General features: G+C 55.0%; 1 protein-coding gene across 2 annotated transcripts; it reads right to left on the reverse strand.

Moving 5' to 3' along the window:
* Positions 1–157: 157 nt before the first annotated feature.
* Positions 158–7,789, reverse strand: PTOV1 (PTOV1 extended AT-hook containing adaptor protein). 2 transcript variants are annotated; one of them, XM_021681378.2, is made up of 12 exons: positions 7,545–7,789; positions 4,911–5,048; positions 4,712–4,794; positions 4,579–4,636; positions 4,383–4,490; positions 2,724–2,879; positions 2,085–2,171; positions 1,911–1,984; positions 1,766–1,823; positions 1,365–1,469; positions 311–508; positions 158–219 (listed from the first exon to the last, which is right to left on the reverse strand). In XM_021681378.2, exons 1-12 carry the CDS (start codon positions 7,713–7,715, stop codon positions 208–210), a joined length of 1,248 nt encoding a protein of 415 aa, XP_021537053.1. In that variant the 5' UTR covers positions 7,716–7,789; the 3' UTR covers positions 158–207. The 2 variants fall into 2 exon arrangements, with proteins under 2 accessions (XP_021537053.1, XP_021537054.1); XM_021681379.2 differs by having other exon boundaries at positions 311–481; positions 7,545–7,768.
* Positions 7,790–17,658: the final 9,869 nt, after the last annotated feature.

Below are 17,658 nucleotides of genomic sequence, written 5' to 3' on the forward strand. Positions count from 1 at the left end.
CCCCCCCCGGACACCGCAGCTCCGGCACCTCCTGGGACCAGCAGGAACGGCATGCCTCTCCGCTCTCATCTCAAGGCCAGGGTCACACTCTCCCTTCCGAAACCCCAGACACATCTGAGCCGCCCTCCCCCCCAACCCGAGCCACTCACCAGTTTTGGCAGGGGCCTCGTCTGTGACTCCTGGAGGGGCCCAGCCTGCGGGCGGCCACTACCCCCCCATCTGTGGGGGAGGAAGGCGGGGAGGCGGCGTCAGCAGGGGGATGGGCCGGGGGCGGGGGCAGGGGTGAGGGGAGCCCCGCCCACCGCCTCACCCCCCGCTGCTGCTGTTCCTGCTCCAGGTTCCGCTGCAGGACCTGCTGCTGGTTGGCAATGACACGCCGGATGCCATTGACGAAATTGCTCTGGTCGTGGGGGATGAGGCCGATGAAGATCTTCTTCTCGGACGAGTACAGGAGCATGAGCACCCGCACCTCGCACGACGCCTTGTAGGAAAAGTGCACGCAGCCGGCCTGGCGGGCGCGGAGCGGGGGGTCGGCGCCTGGCGGGGCCGCGGACGCTCCCACCCGGAGCCACATGGGCTCCCGCACGCGGGCCGCTGCACGGAGGCACCCAGGAGCGGGCCGCGCGAGCCGCACAGGCCCCCCCACGCGCAGCCCCGGGGCCTGGCGGAAGCCCTGCCCGAGTGCGCCCGCAGCAGAGCCCAGAGCCGGGCGGGGGAGGGGGGGGGGTGCGGGGCGCCTGCAGGGTCCCCTGCACAAAGGCAGAATTCTAATGCCCAACACACAGCCTTCCCCTCAAGGCACACGCACACATGGCTGTGCCTGGACCAGCCGCGGCACGGACACTGGCCTGGTGCAGCGACAGCTGCGCTTCCACGAGCCCTGGAGGACAACCTGCTTCACCTCGCAGATGGAGAAACTGAGGCCAAGACCCACTGGAACATAATTCAGCGCTCTGAGAGCTCCGGCAGGAAGCAGACAGACCTCCCTGCCTGGCAAGGGGCCTGCGGGAGCCTCAGGCTTTCGCCGGAACACCGGCAGGGACAGCAGCGCCCCGTCCCCAAGGAGAGCGGAAGGCGGCAGGACCTGGGAGCAGCGGGTCCGCGCTCCGTGGCATCAGCCCCTCCAGGCTCTGAGTTAACCCTGGGCCTGCCTCTGGGCCTCGGTTTCCCCATCTGTAAAATGCGATCACGACAGCAGATCCCCAGCGGAGTCCGTGGACTGGGAGCCAGCAGGCGTCCAAGCACAAGGCCAACCTGCAGTCACCGGGGCCACCACGGCGTTCCCCCGGCTGGTGCGGAGAAACGGTCGCTGTCCCTCACCTCCTAGTTCCTACAGCCCGCCCAGCAGCCCACGCCCCACTCACGAAGCCATTGTCCATGATCCGGCAGAGGCTCTTCAGCGTCTCCAAGTCCTTGGTGAAGTGGAACTGCACCAGGCGAGAGTTCCGGAACAGCGGCACCAGGGTGGTCTGTGGGAAAGCCGGGGCAGCTCCATGACGCACAAACCCTGCCTCCGTGCGGTCCCCACACCATGGTGGCACCTACTTACGACCTCGGACAGGTCCTGTGGGGGGTGCCCCACCCCCCGGGAGCTGCTCTCCACACCTGCCTGCCTGCACTTGTCACACAGGCCAGCCACCGGCCACAGGGCCCTTGCACATGCCGTCTCTTGATCCAGAACGGTCTCTATCCAGCAGCCCATGGCCCCAAGGTCTACGTGGCCGTGGCACAGGTGTGGCAGGCCCAGGACCCCCGTCACACTCACCAGCAGCTGCTGTGGGATGAGCTGCATGTACAGCTTCCTCGGCCACTGCTCAGTCCTCCTGTGGGGCACGAGGGGATGAGGGTCAGGAAGCCGGGTCTCACCGGGACCCTGCCTCTGCCCCCGCCTCTCCCTGCCCCATACTCACAGGATCTCCCCTTGGTTCACGTAGACGTGCGAAGGCAACCACCTCTTGGACCGACTGTTGGGCTCAGGCCTGGGCTTTTGGGGAGAGGAAGAGGATGACATCAGGAGTGGGGAGGCACCCCAGTCAGTGAGGATGTGCTGGTCTCAAGGTCACCCAGGTCCCCCCAGGACTCACCTCTTGCCACTCCATGACGCCGCTCCACGCCAGGAACTTGTTGTTGACGATCTGAACTGGGCCTGCGACACCACCAGGGCCCACTGCCTGCGGAAGCAGGAAAGGGGGGCTGGTGCCTGCAAGCGCCCCAGAGGAGGTTTCTGGGAAACCTCAGCCCCGCCTTAAAGACCCTCGCCCCAGCCTCCTTTCTGGCTCCTCAGCCTCCAGTCTGTCCACTGCCCCAGAGGACGCCCCAATGCTGGTCCTACCCTTCACCTGTTCACAGACCTCCCATGGCTCCCGAATGCCCTGGAACAAGTCTCAGATGCTCAACCTGGGGCAGCAACCCCACAGGGTCTGCCTCTTAAGAACCGGACAGCCCTACAGTTTGTTGCACAAACAGGGACACTAGGGGGAAGGGAGATAGTATTCACAAGTAACTCGTAGGTCAGGTGAGCTAGGACACGCCATCACCCTCCAGAGCCTTCCAGCCACACGCAGCGCTCCCCACAAGCCTGCCTAGCCATGTCCCTGCCCCGCTCCACATGGGCGTCCCTCCTGGCGGGAACCGCCCTCCATGATGCCCTGTGCTCTTCCAAGCCTCACTGACATGCCCGCTGCCCGGGGACCCAAGGCCTGGCCTGGCCGCTGCCAGCCCACCTGTTTGCGCGTGGTGATGACCTGCCGGATGGCGTTGACGAAGCCGCTCTGGTCGTAGGGGATGAGGCCCATGAAGATCTTCTTCTTGGACGAGTACAGGAGCATGAGCACCCGCACCTCGCAGGGGGAGATGTGGGGGAAGAGCATACACCCCGCCTGGGGGAGGGGAACAGGACGTCAGGGACCCCAGCGCATTGTCAAGGGGCCAGACACCCCTCTGAGCGTGAGTCTGGGGTCACCTCTGAGGTGTGAGGATCCTGTGAGGGCGCCTTCTCCCACCCACGTCCCCCTTGAGGCCAGTCCCGTCCCTTAGAGCAGGACCTGCCTTTGCTAACCGGGCCAGAACAGCCTCCAGGGAAGCCCTGGGCGCAAACCCAGCTCTGTTTCCTCCCAGCTGTGTGACCTGACGCCAGTCGCCTCATGTTCCTGGGCCTCAGTTTTCCCGTCTGTAAAATGGCCTCATAGTAACCTCCACAGTCAGCGCCACATAAACGTCTGTCACGTGAGATCCTAGTGCCTCCTCGGTGGGACTTGGGAAACCAGGAGTCTGACAGAGCCCTCCGTCAGGGCTGTTGGGACGAAGGGGCGTGCACTTCGGAGAATGCCCAGGCTACCGGCCTGCCATCTCGTCACCCAGGGGCCACTTGCTCAGGGAGCTTGTCCCCCACCTTCCTGGACCCGTGTGCAGCCAGTCCTCCCAGAGCTACGAGTAGGACCAGCAGTGAGACGTGCCAAGCGGCACAGGAAGCGGGCAGACATCGGCCTTCCCTACAGCCTGAGGGCCCTGTCGGGCAAGAGCCCCCGCACCAGACAACCCCTGGTCTGTCCAGCCCAACGGGACGGGAACCTGCCTGGACACTGCAGGTCATGGCCCACCCAGCACCTGGAGACAGGAGGATGGAAGAGGGAAGCGGGTGCTGGTCCCAAAAGGGACCAGGGACTAGAGGGGACCCCAGAGCTGAGTCCCGTGGTGTCCTGGGCAGACAACCTGCTCTCATCGCATGTCCCCCCTGTGCTGGCCCCTGTCCCCTTCCACAGCCAGACTCCTATGCTGAAACCAGAGTCCAGAGGAGGCCCAGACCGTGGGGGCCGCAGAGACCACGCGGAGATTCGCTTCCCGGCTGCCCAGCCCCACAGCCGCCCCAGCCCGTGGCTACGGGACGTTTGCCACACGTGCGAATCGCTGCCGCGAGCACCTTCCGCAAACTTCTAACAGCCCGAGGGACTGAGTCCCGCTGTCAGCCCCACTTGCCAGAGGAGGAGAGGGCCCCAGCACAGAGCATCACAGAGTATTCCCGCCGCCTTCCGTCAGTAGGTCCCTGTCACGTGCTGCGTCCCCAACAGGCTCCTGGGTCCCCCGAGACCCAGCGGGGCCCTCTACTCACTCGCATCCCCGACGAGCGCTGGCCGAGCTCCAGGAGCCGGAGGCAGGGGCGCTCCTGTAGGCCCTGCTCTACCGGAGACCCTCACTCACCGAGGCCACAGAGAAAAAGTGCCCCTGGGGCCCCTGCCTCCCGCTGTGCTTGGGCACCCCCCCCCCCCCCCCCCCTCCCCCCCCCCCCGCTGCCCCCCCCCCCCCGCGCCCCCCGGGGGGAGGGGCCCCCCGGCCCCCGCCCCCCCGTGGGCGTGGGGCCCCCCCCCCCCCCCCGCTGTACTCACGAAGCCGTTGCCCATCACGCGGCAGAGCCCCTTGAGAGAGTCGCAGTCTCTGTTGGTGAAGTGGAACTGAGCCAGCTGGGAGTTGCGGAACAGGGGGCCCAGGGTGGTCTGCGGGCAACAACGGGGCCTCTGGGTCACTGCCAGGGGGCAGGGGGCTGCGGGGAGCGGGCCGCGGGGGGCCGGAGGCGGGTCTTACCAGCAGCTGCTGCGGGATGAGCTGCATGATCAGCTTCTGGGGCCACTGGTCGGTCTCCCTGCAGGCGGCGGAGGTCAGGGGAGGCCCCGCCGTCCCCCACGCGCCCACCCCCCACGCGCCCACCGCTACTCACAGGTTCTCGCCCTGGTTCACGTAGGCCTGGCAGGGGAGGGCCCGCTTCAGCTTCGCCGTGGAGTCGGAGTAGGGTCTGCGCTTCTGTCGCGGGAGCGGGAGGGGTCACTGGACACAACTGAGATGCCCTGGCCTGCCCCACCCGCAGGGCCAGCCCCCAGCCCCCACGGGGACTCACAAGGGGACTGGCCACGGCTCACCTCCTGCCACTCAAGGACGCCACTCCAGGCCAGCAGCTTGTTGCTGAGCCGGTGCTCGCCTACAGCCAGGCCCCCGAGGGCGAGCCCAGGCGAGGAGGGCCCGATGGGACCCAAGGCGCCAAAGACCCGAGCACCTTGCTGTAGCAGAGGGGAGCGGGGAAACTGAGGCTGAGAGACCCGCAAGGGCAGGCTGTCCCCTCCCAACATACATTCCAACGTTTGGACTCAAATCCCCTGCTCAGAAACTCCTGGGACCACATCCAGACCCCCTGTCCCAGGGGCTAAGACCTCAAGTAGCTGACCTCCACGTCCTTTTCCTGGCACTACTCCAGAACCCGAGCCCCCCAGATCCCACTTGTCACTTCAACACTGGTCCCCATCACCCTCCAGACCTTGCTCCAGCTGCGCTCTCGGCCTGGAATGCCATCCCACCCCCCTTCAGGAGATGCCATCCACTCACGCCCCTGACCTGAGCAATTCTTGGTCCCTCTGTCCCGACCCAACTCAGAAACCAGCTCTCTGGGGGCCCAGGGCCTCCTCGAAGCTCCCACAAGGCACAGGCCAGCCCAGACCGTGACTGGCTGCCTGGCACACTGGTTTGCCCCAACACGCGCATGCTCAAAATTCTTCTAAAGCTCCGCATGGCCCTCAAGAGGAAGTCTGGACCCTCCCCCTCTAGCTCCCTCCAACCCTTCCAGGTGGTCACAGGCCCTCCTGCCCTTGCAGACCTCATGTTGCAACCACACCAGGGTGACCTCGGGGTGGAGAAGGTAAAGCGAAGCAAACAGAACCATCCAGGGAGGCAGGGAGACTTTTGGAACAGGGAGTGTAACACCTGGAGGGATCTCAAAACAACATCTTGAGAGCGTTTGCAGAACACCAGAACGTTCCAGCAATAAAGCCAAGGAAAGCTCCACATTCTACTCTTCACAGGGCACTCTAACAGCTATCTTTAAAAAAAAAAACAAAAACAAAAAACATCTCAAAGCAAACAAGGGAGGGCTTTGGAACAAGCTGGCACCAAGAAACCCCTGAAAACCTCACTCCTAAATGCTTCCAAGCAGCAAAAGAAACTGTAACAGTTGTTACTTTTCATCTTACTACTAACGGATATCCTCTGCATTTCCTATAAAGCACACAGATGTCTTCTGTCCCAGAACGACAGGCAAGAGAAGTTATATTTTGTGAGGGCTTAGAAAGTAAAAAAACCCAAAAAAACAAAAAAACCGAACCAGGACGTTCTCCATCTGGGCAGGTGATTCTGGAATTTGGGCAATGGTATCAGGAAGAAAACCAGAGAGCATCTTGCTGTAGGAACGTGTTGGTAGGCGTTCAGGGCCAGACTGTGTCTGAGATGCAGGATGGGCGTTGAAGCCCTGGGTTTGTAGGTGCCACAGGTGGGGCATAGAACATCTGAGAAGAGGTACTTAGAGCACACAGCTGAAGGGCCTTTACAGATCCCGGTGAATGCGCTTAAGGATCCAGCACAACGTAAACTGCAGGCACATGTGTTTTAAAGACTGCTTTGTCTGGGAGGGCAAGCTGACCATGCAGGACCTGAAAAATGTTTCGGTCTAAAATGTAAAGACCAGTAACGCTTATCTAAAAGCTCAGGTCTACCTGCAACAACAAGGCGGGCACATCAAAGTGGAGGACTGCGGTGAGGGACTAGGCTTAAGGGCAATCCTAAAGGAAATCTCCCAGCTGGGCAAGTGTGTGCAAAATTTGGCTGTGCCTCTGACATGTGAACTGTTTACTACACAGGGAAGCCTGTTTCCTTAGGATGCACGTTTAAAGACCCAGGAAACGCTTCTGAACTACATGTGACTGCTGAACTAGAGGGGTGAGCCAGTGGAGCAAAGGGGTATGTGTAAGTTTTGGGAGGTCTTTAGAGACTTGGTATCTAAGTTTAAGATCCGAGGAAGCCTGTCTAAGGCTTGTGTGGGGCTGCCCCAGCTGCATGCCATGCACAGGACGGGGCAGTGTACGAAAGAAGCGAACTCCAGAGCCAGCCTAGGGCAAAACGCACATCTGGGCAAGCGTGAAACGTCAGGATGTGCAGTTTTACTATTCTAGGTACGCCTGAACATTTTTGCGTGCCTATTTTGAATCCGGGGAAGTGTGTGTAGTTAATGTACCTGCAAAGCCAGATGTTTACGTTTGGGCCTGTTGCACTCCGTAAGTGCATCCCACATCTGGGCGGGCCCGGAGAAGAACACCCCCAGGAGCAACACCTGAGCACGCGAGTGCAAAGACGCGGGCCCCTCTCGCCGCGGCCCCTCAGCCCCCTCCCCCATTTCCAGATTTCCTGCCCGAAGAGAGACCCAACTTTCCAATTGGAAAAACAAGCGTGCACAGCGCCCGCCCGCCCCCCACCCCGCGTTCAAATCGGGACGCGGAGTCAGCAGTAATTTGAGCCCTCCCCGCCCCCGTACCCCACCCCCGCCACCCCAGCCCAAACGCGCAACAAAGGGGAGAGCCCGGCGCATACCACCCGGGGGGTCTCCACAGGGGAACCCGGCTCCAGACGGAGACCCCAGAGAGGAGGGGGCCGTGGACAAAGACCCGAGCCCGGGGGAGGGGCCGGCGGGGGCGGGGCCGTGGAAGGCTCTGGAAAAAAGGCGGGGGGCTCACCATGGGAGGGGCCGAGCGGGCCCGGATCCGCGGCGGCTGCGGGCCGCGGGGGCTGGCCGGCCAGGAGCGCGAGCGGGCGGCGCGTACCGTGAGGGGCCGCGGGGGGCGACCGCGACCCCCGAGGGGGCCCCCAGCGCCGGAGCGGTGCGGAGCGCGGCGCGGACGGACCATGGCGGGCGCGGGCCGAGTGGGCTGGGGGTTGCCACGGGCCGCACGGGGGGCTGCGGGCTCCACCGACTGAGGGGCGCGGGCGCGCGGCTTCGGGGGAGACGGGCTGGGCTGTACCACGCGCGAGGGACGCGCCGCCGGAGAGGGGTCGCCGCGGCCAAACCACTACGGCGAGCGGGGGAGCGCGGCGCGTACCAAGAGCGTCCGCGAGGGGGCGTGGCCGGGCTGTACCAAAATAGGGCCGGGGAGCCTCAGGAAACGGAGAGGGTGTGTGGGGCGGGGAACACGGCCATTGGAAGATACTCTGGGCGGCTCGAGCTACAGGGGGAGGAACTGAGAGGACGTGCGAGCAACAGCTTCAGGGGGGTGTGGCGGGAGCGGCCACACCGAAGAGTGCGGGGGGGATTGATGAACGTAGGAGGCGATACCAAGTTGGCTACGGACTGGGGGACAGGATACCAAGAGACCCTACCTACCCTGAGTCCCGGACCCGCGGAGCCGGGAGACTACGCCAACACACCTCAGGAAGAGGAGGAATAAAGAATAGTGGAGGAGCGCCTGGTGGCTCAGTCGGTTAAGCCGCTGCCTTCGACTCAGGTCATGATCCCGGGGTCCTGGGATCGAGCCCCGCATCAGGCTCCCCGCTCGGCGGGAGGCCTGCTTCTCCCTCTCCCTCTCCCTCTGCCTGCCTCTCTGCCTACTTGTTCTCTCTCTGTCAAATAAATGAATAAAATCTTTAAAAAAAAAAAAAAAGAATAGTGGGCCTGGGGGTAAAGGAACCTACCTAGAAGTTTGGGGATACAGATCATACCTTGCACCAGGGAAGGACTTAATGTTTGAAGGCAGTGACGTGGCTAGGTGGGCCGGAGACTACAAGTCCCAGCGGCCGCCGCGTGGCCTGGGCGGGGCCAGGGATCCCAAGAGAGGCCGCCAGTCACTGCTGCGTGCCCATTGGCCCCCGCACCCTAGGCTCCGCCCACCGCCCTAGGTACCTCCTCCGGCTAAGCCGCCCGCCTCTCAGGGCCGTTCATTGATTCACTCATTCACTCACCTATTGCATGGCTGCGTATTCACTTACTAGAAGTTGTGTAACATTTCTTGCTTAAATTTGCCTGTTTCTGAATCGTGGATAATGGGTACCCGTAAAGAGGTTATAAGGATTAAATGAGTTAAAGTAGTAGGATCGGTACTCAGCATGGTAACGACTTAAATGTTAACTTTTCTTTTTCTTAAAAAAAAAAAAGTCATTGTGATGAACACCAGGTGATTAAAATAAAACCTTTTTAAAAATCATTATGAGTGGGCGCCTGGGTGGCTCAGATGGTTAAGCGTCTGCCTTCGGCTCAGGTCATGATCCCAGGGTCCTGGGATCGAGTCCCACATCGGGCTCTCCGCTCAGCGGGGAGCCTGCTTCTCCCTCTGACCCTCTCCCCTCTCATGCTGTTTCTCTCTCGCTCACTCTCTAAAAAATAAATAAAATCTTAAAAAAAAAAAAACTTAAAAATCATTATGAGTTACTACTATTTCCAGTATGCGCGGGCAGTGAGTACTGTGATGACCAAAACAGACTGGGTCCCTCACAGAGACCAAGATCCACTGGAGATGACAATCAATTTGGGATAAGTGTTACAAATAGTGCAAATGCACAGGACAAGGGCATGGTGACCATGAGGAGTCAAGGAAGTGACCTTTATTTGGGTCATTCTATTTGGGCCGGAAGAGTCCTAAGATGAGGGAACAGCAAGGGCACAAATCCTGAGAGTGGAAGGAGAGTAAGGGAAGTGCGCGTAGCTGGAGCGGATTGAGGGTGGAGGAGAGCAGTGGAAATGGGGAGATGCTGGGGTCCACAAGCAGAGTCCTGTGGCCTTGGGATGGAATTTGAATTTTAATCTCACTTTGCTGGGGAACCACTGGAAGGTTTTCAACAAGGGGGTGACATAGACTCACTTATTTTTTAACAGATCGTTCATAGAATGCATAGAAACGTGCACACAGTATCTCTACAAGTCTGTTGGAACAGGTGGGACCCAGAGTCGCCTCTGAGGAGAGAAGGCAGCAGACTGAGGGAATGGGGCCACCGGGGTAGAAGGGAGAGTCAGTTTACTCTCTTGGACTATTTGGAATTCTCACCATATGCAAATGTTGCCTACTGAAAAATGACCTTTGAAATATTTAAATCTTTTTTGAAGGATTCCCCTGGCTGCCGTGTTGAAAATAAGATGGAAGGGGAGCAATGAAGGCAGAAGGGCAGAGAGAAGACTGTGCTAATAATCCAGACAGGAGGCACAGATGGGATGGACGCAGGCAGGGCGGCCACAGTGGAGGTAGTCGTTTACACAATTCATTTCAAGCTGGAGCCCAAAGGACTTGTGTAGAGAGTGAGAGAAAGAGGAGGGAAGGATGAGGCCAAGGTGTCTGCCTGTACAGGGATGCTGCTTAGTGAAAGGGAGCCAACTCTGGGGGCAGGCGGAAATCCCTGCTTCCGTGTGTGATGTGTTAATTTTGAGATGTCGACTAAGCAATGTGGACAGGGGAGTCTGGAGATAGAACTTCAGGAGTCTTCCGTGCTCAAATCAATGAGACACTGAGATCACAAAGAGCATGTGTGTAGATAGGGTCCAGGACACTCCATCACTTTAGAAGTGAGAGTCCTGAGGAGCAACCAGCTAATGAGACAGAAGGGTGGCCCGTGAAACAGGAGAAGCCCTGAGCCAGGATATATTTCCCCCCACCCACGAAGCCACCTGCGCAGCCCTGAGTTCCAAATCTGACTTGGATTGTGACCAAATGGAGTCTGTGCTCTCTGGACCCAGACCATAAGTTAGATATCAACGGTTACCTCCAGACCCCTGACAACCACCCACGTCAGGACAACCGACCACTGGCAGCAGGAAGGAGACAGAACCACAGGGACAGAAGCCTCTTTAATCTCCCTAAATCCTCATTTCTCACCATTCTCCTTGGTCTAAGACTTCACAATCTCTTGCATAGTTAACACCCTCCTAACTCTTGCTGCCATGTCTCTCCCTTTGCGAATCAAAACACTCTAGTGGCTTCCCAGTCCCCCTAGAATTCAACACAAACTTCCTCTAATGCCCGCATGGTGGACCCCTGCTGTTCTATCCAGACTGATCTCTTCCACATCCTTCCTGCTCTCCATCATCCTTCAGCTCCCATCAGGACACATGTGTGGGCACGAATTCCCTGCATTGTATAAGCAGAGAGAAAGTTGTGCGAGGATACACTCCAGCGGGAGCAAAATGAAAACAGCCCAGGATGTGAAATAAAAACGTAGGCCGAAATTCTAAGTCGTATTACAGTACAGCCCTCTGAAGCCAGTTGGCTTACCCCATGTGCCAGTCTGAAAGACAGCTGCCCATTTCATCTGTGAAACCTGCCGTCCAGGCTAGCAGGCTGGTATGACTAAGCAATTCTGCTCCCATCTGGGATGCTGTACGCTTCCTGCAAAGTAGCGGTCTGCTACCAAACCTGTTTATGCCAGTTGCTCTTAAGTTAATAACTTAATCCTATCAAACCAATAAAATATTAATGCAAGAGAATTGTTTATATGGAGAGCACGTTGCCCGCATTGGAGAAATAAAAGTGAGTTGCTTAAAAAAAAAAAAAAAAAAGACAAAACAGCAGCGCCTTGGTGGCTCAGTTGGTTGAGCATCTGACTCTTGATTTAGACTCAGGTCATGATCTCATGGGTCATGGGATCGAGCCCCGAGTCGGGTTCTGAGCTCATTGGGGAGTTGGCTTGAGATTGTCTCTCTCCCTCTCCCTCTGCCCCTCCTCCGCTTCCAGCAGGATTTATTGACTTTAGAGAGAGGTTGAGAATTTGTGAGAACAAGTCGGGGGAGGGGCAGGGGGAGAGAGAGAAAATCTCAAGCAGACTCCCTGCTGTGCTCAGACCTGACACAGGGTTCGATCCCATGACCCATGAGATCATGACCTGAGCAAAATTCAAGTTGGGCTGCTTAAACGACTGAGCCACCCAGGCGCACCAATTAATAAATCTTAAAAAAAAAAAAAAAAGGACAAAACACTGGCAATTATAAATGACTTGTGCTTTGTGGATGTAGTTTTTACAAGATTATGATGTTGTATGATAAATGGGAGACCAATACTTAAAAAAAAGGTCTTGGTCCTACACAAAGAGAAGAATGTCTGTTTAAGTGTTCTTGGTTAGGGGCGCCTGGGTGGCTCAGTCATTAAGCATCTGCCTTCGGCTCAGGTCATGATCTCAGGGTCCTGGGATCGAGCCCCACATCGAGCCCCACATCTGTCTCCCTGCTCGGCGGGAAGCCTGCTTCTCCCTCTCCCACTCCCCCTGCTTGTGTTCCCTCTCTCGCTGTCTCTCTTTGTCAAATAAATAAAATATTAAAAAAAAAAAAGTGCTTGGCTAAAACAAAACATTTAAAGTGTTCAGATGCTCATTAGTGCTATCTGCCATATATTTCGAACTCCACTTTGCCCAGCAATGAAAAGGATTGCACTTCCTGATCCCATTATGGTCCAGTGGGGCCATGTGATGAATTCTGGCCAGTGAGATACGAGCAAAATGACATATGTGAATCCGGTCTGGAGCATTTAATTACTAGCGCAAGCCCAGAGCTCCCTACGCCTTTCCCATGCTTCTGGCAATATTCAAGATCTATCAGCAGCGGCTCCAAGGCAACCCTCTATGTAGCAGGAGGGAGAAAACCCACCTTTGCTACTTCAAGTCACTGCAATTTGGAAGTTGTTTTTGCAGCCCAGCCCAGCCCATCCTGACATATAAATGTCCTTTTCAAATAACCCCACTTAACCAACCTGACTGAGTTTACTAAAAGGGCAAATTGGGAGTACCTATGGGGTGGATGTGTATGTGACACAGACAAGAACACAAAGGCAACACGGACAAATAAAAATGCTTCACACAACAAAATGGGAGTAAAGAGATCTCTGTCCTGAAGATTGTTTTTTGGTTTTGCAATTACAAAATAATGTTTTTTTAAAAACCGGTCTGGGGGTGCCTGGGTGGCTCAGTCAGTTAAGTGTCTGTCTTCATCTCAGGTCATGATCTCAGGGTCCTGGGATCAAGCCCCATGTCAGGCTCCCTGCTCAGCGGGGAGCCTGCTTCTCCCTCTCCCTCTGCCCCTCCCCCACCATGCTAGTTCTCTCCCCTCCCCCCGAAATAAAATTAAATAAATCTTTTTTAAAAAAGAAAAAGTCTGCCTGACACGTGCTCTTCAGGCTCTATATATTCTTCCTTAAACTTTCTCATCATGATTTGTACTTATCTGTGGCCCCCACATTAGCCTGGGAGCTTTGTAAGGACAAGGACCATGTCTAGCTTATTCACAGCGATGTCCCAAAAGCCCAGCACAGAGCACTCTAGGTCCGAGTGCACATCCCCCTGAGAACGCCTTCCACGCCTCTACAGAAGTGGTGTGACGTGTTAAACACCCCATTTCCCGTTCCAGGGCACACCAGAAAACCACCTGTCCCAGCTTCCCCCGGAGGAGATTGGGATGATTTCGTTCTCACCCGTGGTAGCATAAGCATGAGCAACATGATGTCAGGACCATCGCTTCTGGTCCCAGGCAGATATAAGCCTGTGTGTACTCTCCATGCCCATGTTCTGTTCCCAGTTGGAGACCAAAGACCCCAAAAGGAAGGGCCTGGTTATTGAACCAAAGCAGCGGGGCTCCTGAGTTACTATTGGAGGACAGCCACCAGGGGGAACAGCCTGACCCACATTAGACTCTGGGGTTAGTTATTAAATTCTCATCAGGGCCCTTCAAGGTCACTTTATTAGAGCCTCACCTTACAGATAGGAGAGAACCTTCTGCAAGGTGAGCAACCTGGCCGCTTCCTGCCAACTACAGAGGGCAGGACCACACCCATCTTTTCACCGCCTCATCCCCAGTTCCTCCAGTTCCTCGCAGGCATCCAATCAATATTTTTCAAACAAATGCATTGCAAATTTACCACCTCCGGGGTCAACCGGGCCCCTGCTGCTGCCTCCTGGTATTCTATTAAGTTCCTTGAGGTTCTCAGTAATAACCTGGTTGATCGTGAGCCACGCACAGTGGAGTGGGTTGGACTCCTTGTCCGAACAGGTGCCAGCCTGGATCACTTCATTTTAAAAAAGATCATTCTTGGGAAAGCAGTAATAATAGGTATTTCCTGAACACTACGTTTAGTGTTTCCCTTTTAAACTCACGCCATGAGGATGGCAATCTTATCATCCTCATTCTACAGACAGGGAAACCAAGCATCGGGGAGGCAAGAGCCTGAGGTCACAGCCAACGACAGGCTGAGGGGGTCTCAAGCCCAGGTTCCCAATTAACCTCAGCAGAAGCCCATGCCCCCCACATGATGGAAAAAGACGAGGGGCATCAGGAGTGAACACCTCACTTTCCTGTCCCTCGTTCCCGAGGCACACCATGGCTATCAACTCAAGATGGGACCTTCCCATCCCTGTCACCACAGCACTTCTCACAGCTGTCCCTCAGCCACCATCTGCCCCCCAGCACACTGTTCCAAACGCTCCACAGGTCTTCCTCCTTACATGGAGATGACCATGTCCCGCCTCGCCTCTCCTCATGCAGGGAGATCCATACCCACAAATGAGTGATTAATCAGATAGTTTTGGAAGGGGCAATGTGGCAGTTCTGTCTCAGTTTAAAACAGGCACCCACCAAGGTCAGAAGCATCCTATATGACCCATAATAAGGGCTTTAAAAAATGGTGGCATTTACCCAGGGAATACTCTGAAGCCATGAAAAAGAACAGAAGGCTTTTCACCCTGGTATAAACTACAAGATACATTGTCAGATGAAAAAGAGTAATCTACCGAGTAAAGTAGGCTGAACCTAGGGGCGCCTGGGTGGCTCAGTCGTTAAGCGTCTGCCTTTGGCTCAGGTCATGATCCCAGGGTCCTGCGATCGAGCCCCGCACCGGGCTCCCTGCTCCGCAGGAAGCCTGCTTCTCCCTCTCACATTCCCCTTGCTTGTGTTCCCTCTCTCGCTGCCTCTCTGTCAAATAAATAAAAAAAATCTTTAAAAAAAAAAAAAAAGTAGGCTGAATCTAAGTTGTAGAGATCTGCTGTATAACGCAGTGCTGACGGTTAGCAATCCTCTACCGTGAGCTGAAATTTAAGAGGGTAGATCTCATGTTTGTGCTCTTAGCCCCCCGCCCCCCCCCACAGAAACCCAAAGGGACACAAGGAAATTTTTAAGTGACAGATGTCTACCTGGCTTGAACGGGTGATTTCACGGGTGTATGTAGATATCCAAACTCATCAACATGTGTATATTACATATGTGCAAGGTTGTGTATGTCAATTATACCTCAATAAAGCTGTTTTAAAAATATAAACTAGTCTGCCACTGGATAGCAGAGCCAGAAAATGAGTATGTTTCTGTTTGCTTCCACCTGCTTGTACATAGCTCTGAAAGGACACATAAGAAAACTGGTAATTGAGAGGCGCCTGGCTGGCTCAGGTGGTAGAGCACGTGACTCAATCTCAGGGTCATGAGTTCAAGCCCCACGTTGGGCATGGAGCCTACTTAAAATTAAAACAAACAAAAAAACACTAGAAAATTGGCAATTGATCTCCAGAGGTAGCTGGGAGAGACTATGCATCGGGTTGATTTTGGAACCTCTTAAAGTATAAACCATATGAAGGTTTTATATGTACAAAAAATAAATTCAGTTTTTAAAGAGTCAAATAAATCAAAATCAGCACTCTTCAATCTTGAAATTTTGCTCTTAAGAATGGATCCCGCAGGAATGCCTGCACAAGTGAGCAAAAATATATATAAAAATACGTATACGCTCCTTCTCTGCAGCATTTTTAAGTGAAAATCTGCACAGCTAACCAAGTGCCACACACAGTGTGGCAAAGAGCTTCAAACATGGCCCCCCTGACCCCAACTCCTCCTGGTATTATACTCCCATTATTACTCCTCAGCTTCAGTGTGGGCTGGGCCGACTGAGTTGTTGTAATCCACAAAATATGGCCAAAGTGATGGGATATCCCTTCTGTGACTGGGTTACAAAAAGACTCTGGCTTCCATCTTGGCTACCCCCTCATTTCCAGGGAAGTTGGCAGCCACGTTGTGAGCTGCACTATGAGGGGGCCTACGTGGTCAAAAACGGAGGGAGACTTCGGGCAAGGAAGCAAGGAACTGAGGCTCTGCGTCCAGTTACCTGTGAGGAACTGAAACCCGGCAGCAAGCCCATGAATGGGCTTGAAAGTGGGTCCTCTGTCAGTTGAGCCTTCAGATGAGACTGCAGCCCTGGCCACAGCTTGACTGCAACACAGACAGACCTTGAGCTAGACGCATGAGCTATGTTGTGTCTGGACTGCTGACCCAGAGTGATTGTGCGACAAATACTTGCTGCTTAAGTCACTGACTGGTGGGGTCTGTTACACACCGACAACTTCTACAGACTGGATGTTGTGTGGAACTGGAATGGGGCCATTTAATGGGGCCATGTGCAATGAATGATATGGACAGGTGGCCACTACGTAAGTGGAAAAAAAAACAAAAACAAAAACAAGATAAACTGACCCCACTTATATGAAACATTTAAGAGACTATAAATGTCTCAACAACCAAATGCATGTAAACCCAAGCACCAAACTGGTACGTCTACCTCTGGGGAAGAAAGTGGTTTGCTCAGTGTTGTGTTTGGGATGAGAGGAGAAAAGAGGTATGAAAGGGAACTTTTTATTCTATACACTTTGGTGCCTTTTTATCTTTATAAAACTGTAATCATGTGTGTAACTCATTACATGTTTATGGTTAATTTTAAAATAAAAACTCAAGATGGTGGAAAAAATATGTGAGTTCTGTGTACCTTGAGACAAATATACCTCTTCTAGAAGGTCTCATTTTCTCAGTTTTTCTTCATTATCAGTATCAGGTGGGCATTTTCTCTCACTCAAGACAGGTTCACAACCATGAATGTGTTGGTGTTTAAGCACTTTTGCCCTAATCTTTTTTCTCCCCAGTTATGTTCTGCAACTTTTGCCAGTTGGGAGAATTCTCGCAAATTTCCTAGTCTTGCTTCCAGCTCTAGATACATGGTCCGAAAGCAAATTGATCAAAAATGAAATGTTTCCAACTAGTCACTCACCCAATTACGACCTTCATGGATGCTCTGGTGATTCTGACAAGTTGGCGTGCGCTTTTAGAACCAGGTTTGCTCACTACGCTTGCCTTCTAAGAGTACATTTGGACAGTGAGGACAACAGGGGCTAAAAGCAGCTCTCCTGTGGGGAGGCCTGTGCTGAACCTGCCACATGCTCAATCTTGCGGGGAACGCTACTACTTGACCTAGGTGGAAACTGAGGCTCAGGAAGGCAGAGGCACCCGCCCAAAGCCACAGAGCTAATCAATGCATCAGCAGAGTTTAACCCCTGCTGTTCTAAGTTTTTCACTATTTCCTTCTCCATTCAAGTAGCTTTAATAGTACCTTGCACTCAGAGAAAACCTTTCCCAAAAGATGTGTTCCTGGTGTTGGCTGGTTCTAAGAGGCACATTAAGCACGTAGCCGACCGCCTTTACCCATGACTGTGAAAAGTGCAGGTGAGTTCTAGGTGTCTAGGCATTTCTTCACTCTCTGGGCATTCTAGTAACCCTGGGTTTTCTTCTGCCTCGCCTCGTGTGCACACACACCCGTGAATTCATCAGGCTGGTCCCTTCAGTTCATCTACCTGGGTGCTGAGGTCAAGAGGGCCTCACTGGCTGGAGACGGACAAGCCAGCAACTGGAAACATTTCTTTTCAATCAATTTGTCCTGGACTCAAACCTGTGTCTCCTTGCAGGGCTATTTCTACCAGGTGGAAACAGCGCTGGCTGCTCTCCCTTTGTCTTCTCCTTGCAGCAGATTTGACGATTGCTCTCTCCTCAAAAATACTCAGCTTCCAGAACACACTTGCCCAGTC

Source organism: Neomonachus schauinslandi, chromosome 16, assembly GCF_002201575.2.
Source record: "Neomonachus schauinslandi chromosome 16, ASM220157v2, whole genome shotgun sequence".
In the NCBI taxonomy this organism is placed as follows: Eukaryota; Metazoa; Chordata; class Mammalia; order Carnivora; family Phocidae; genus Neomonachus; species Neomonachus schauinslandi.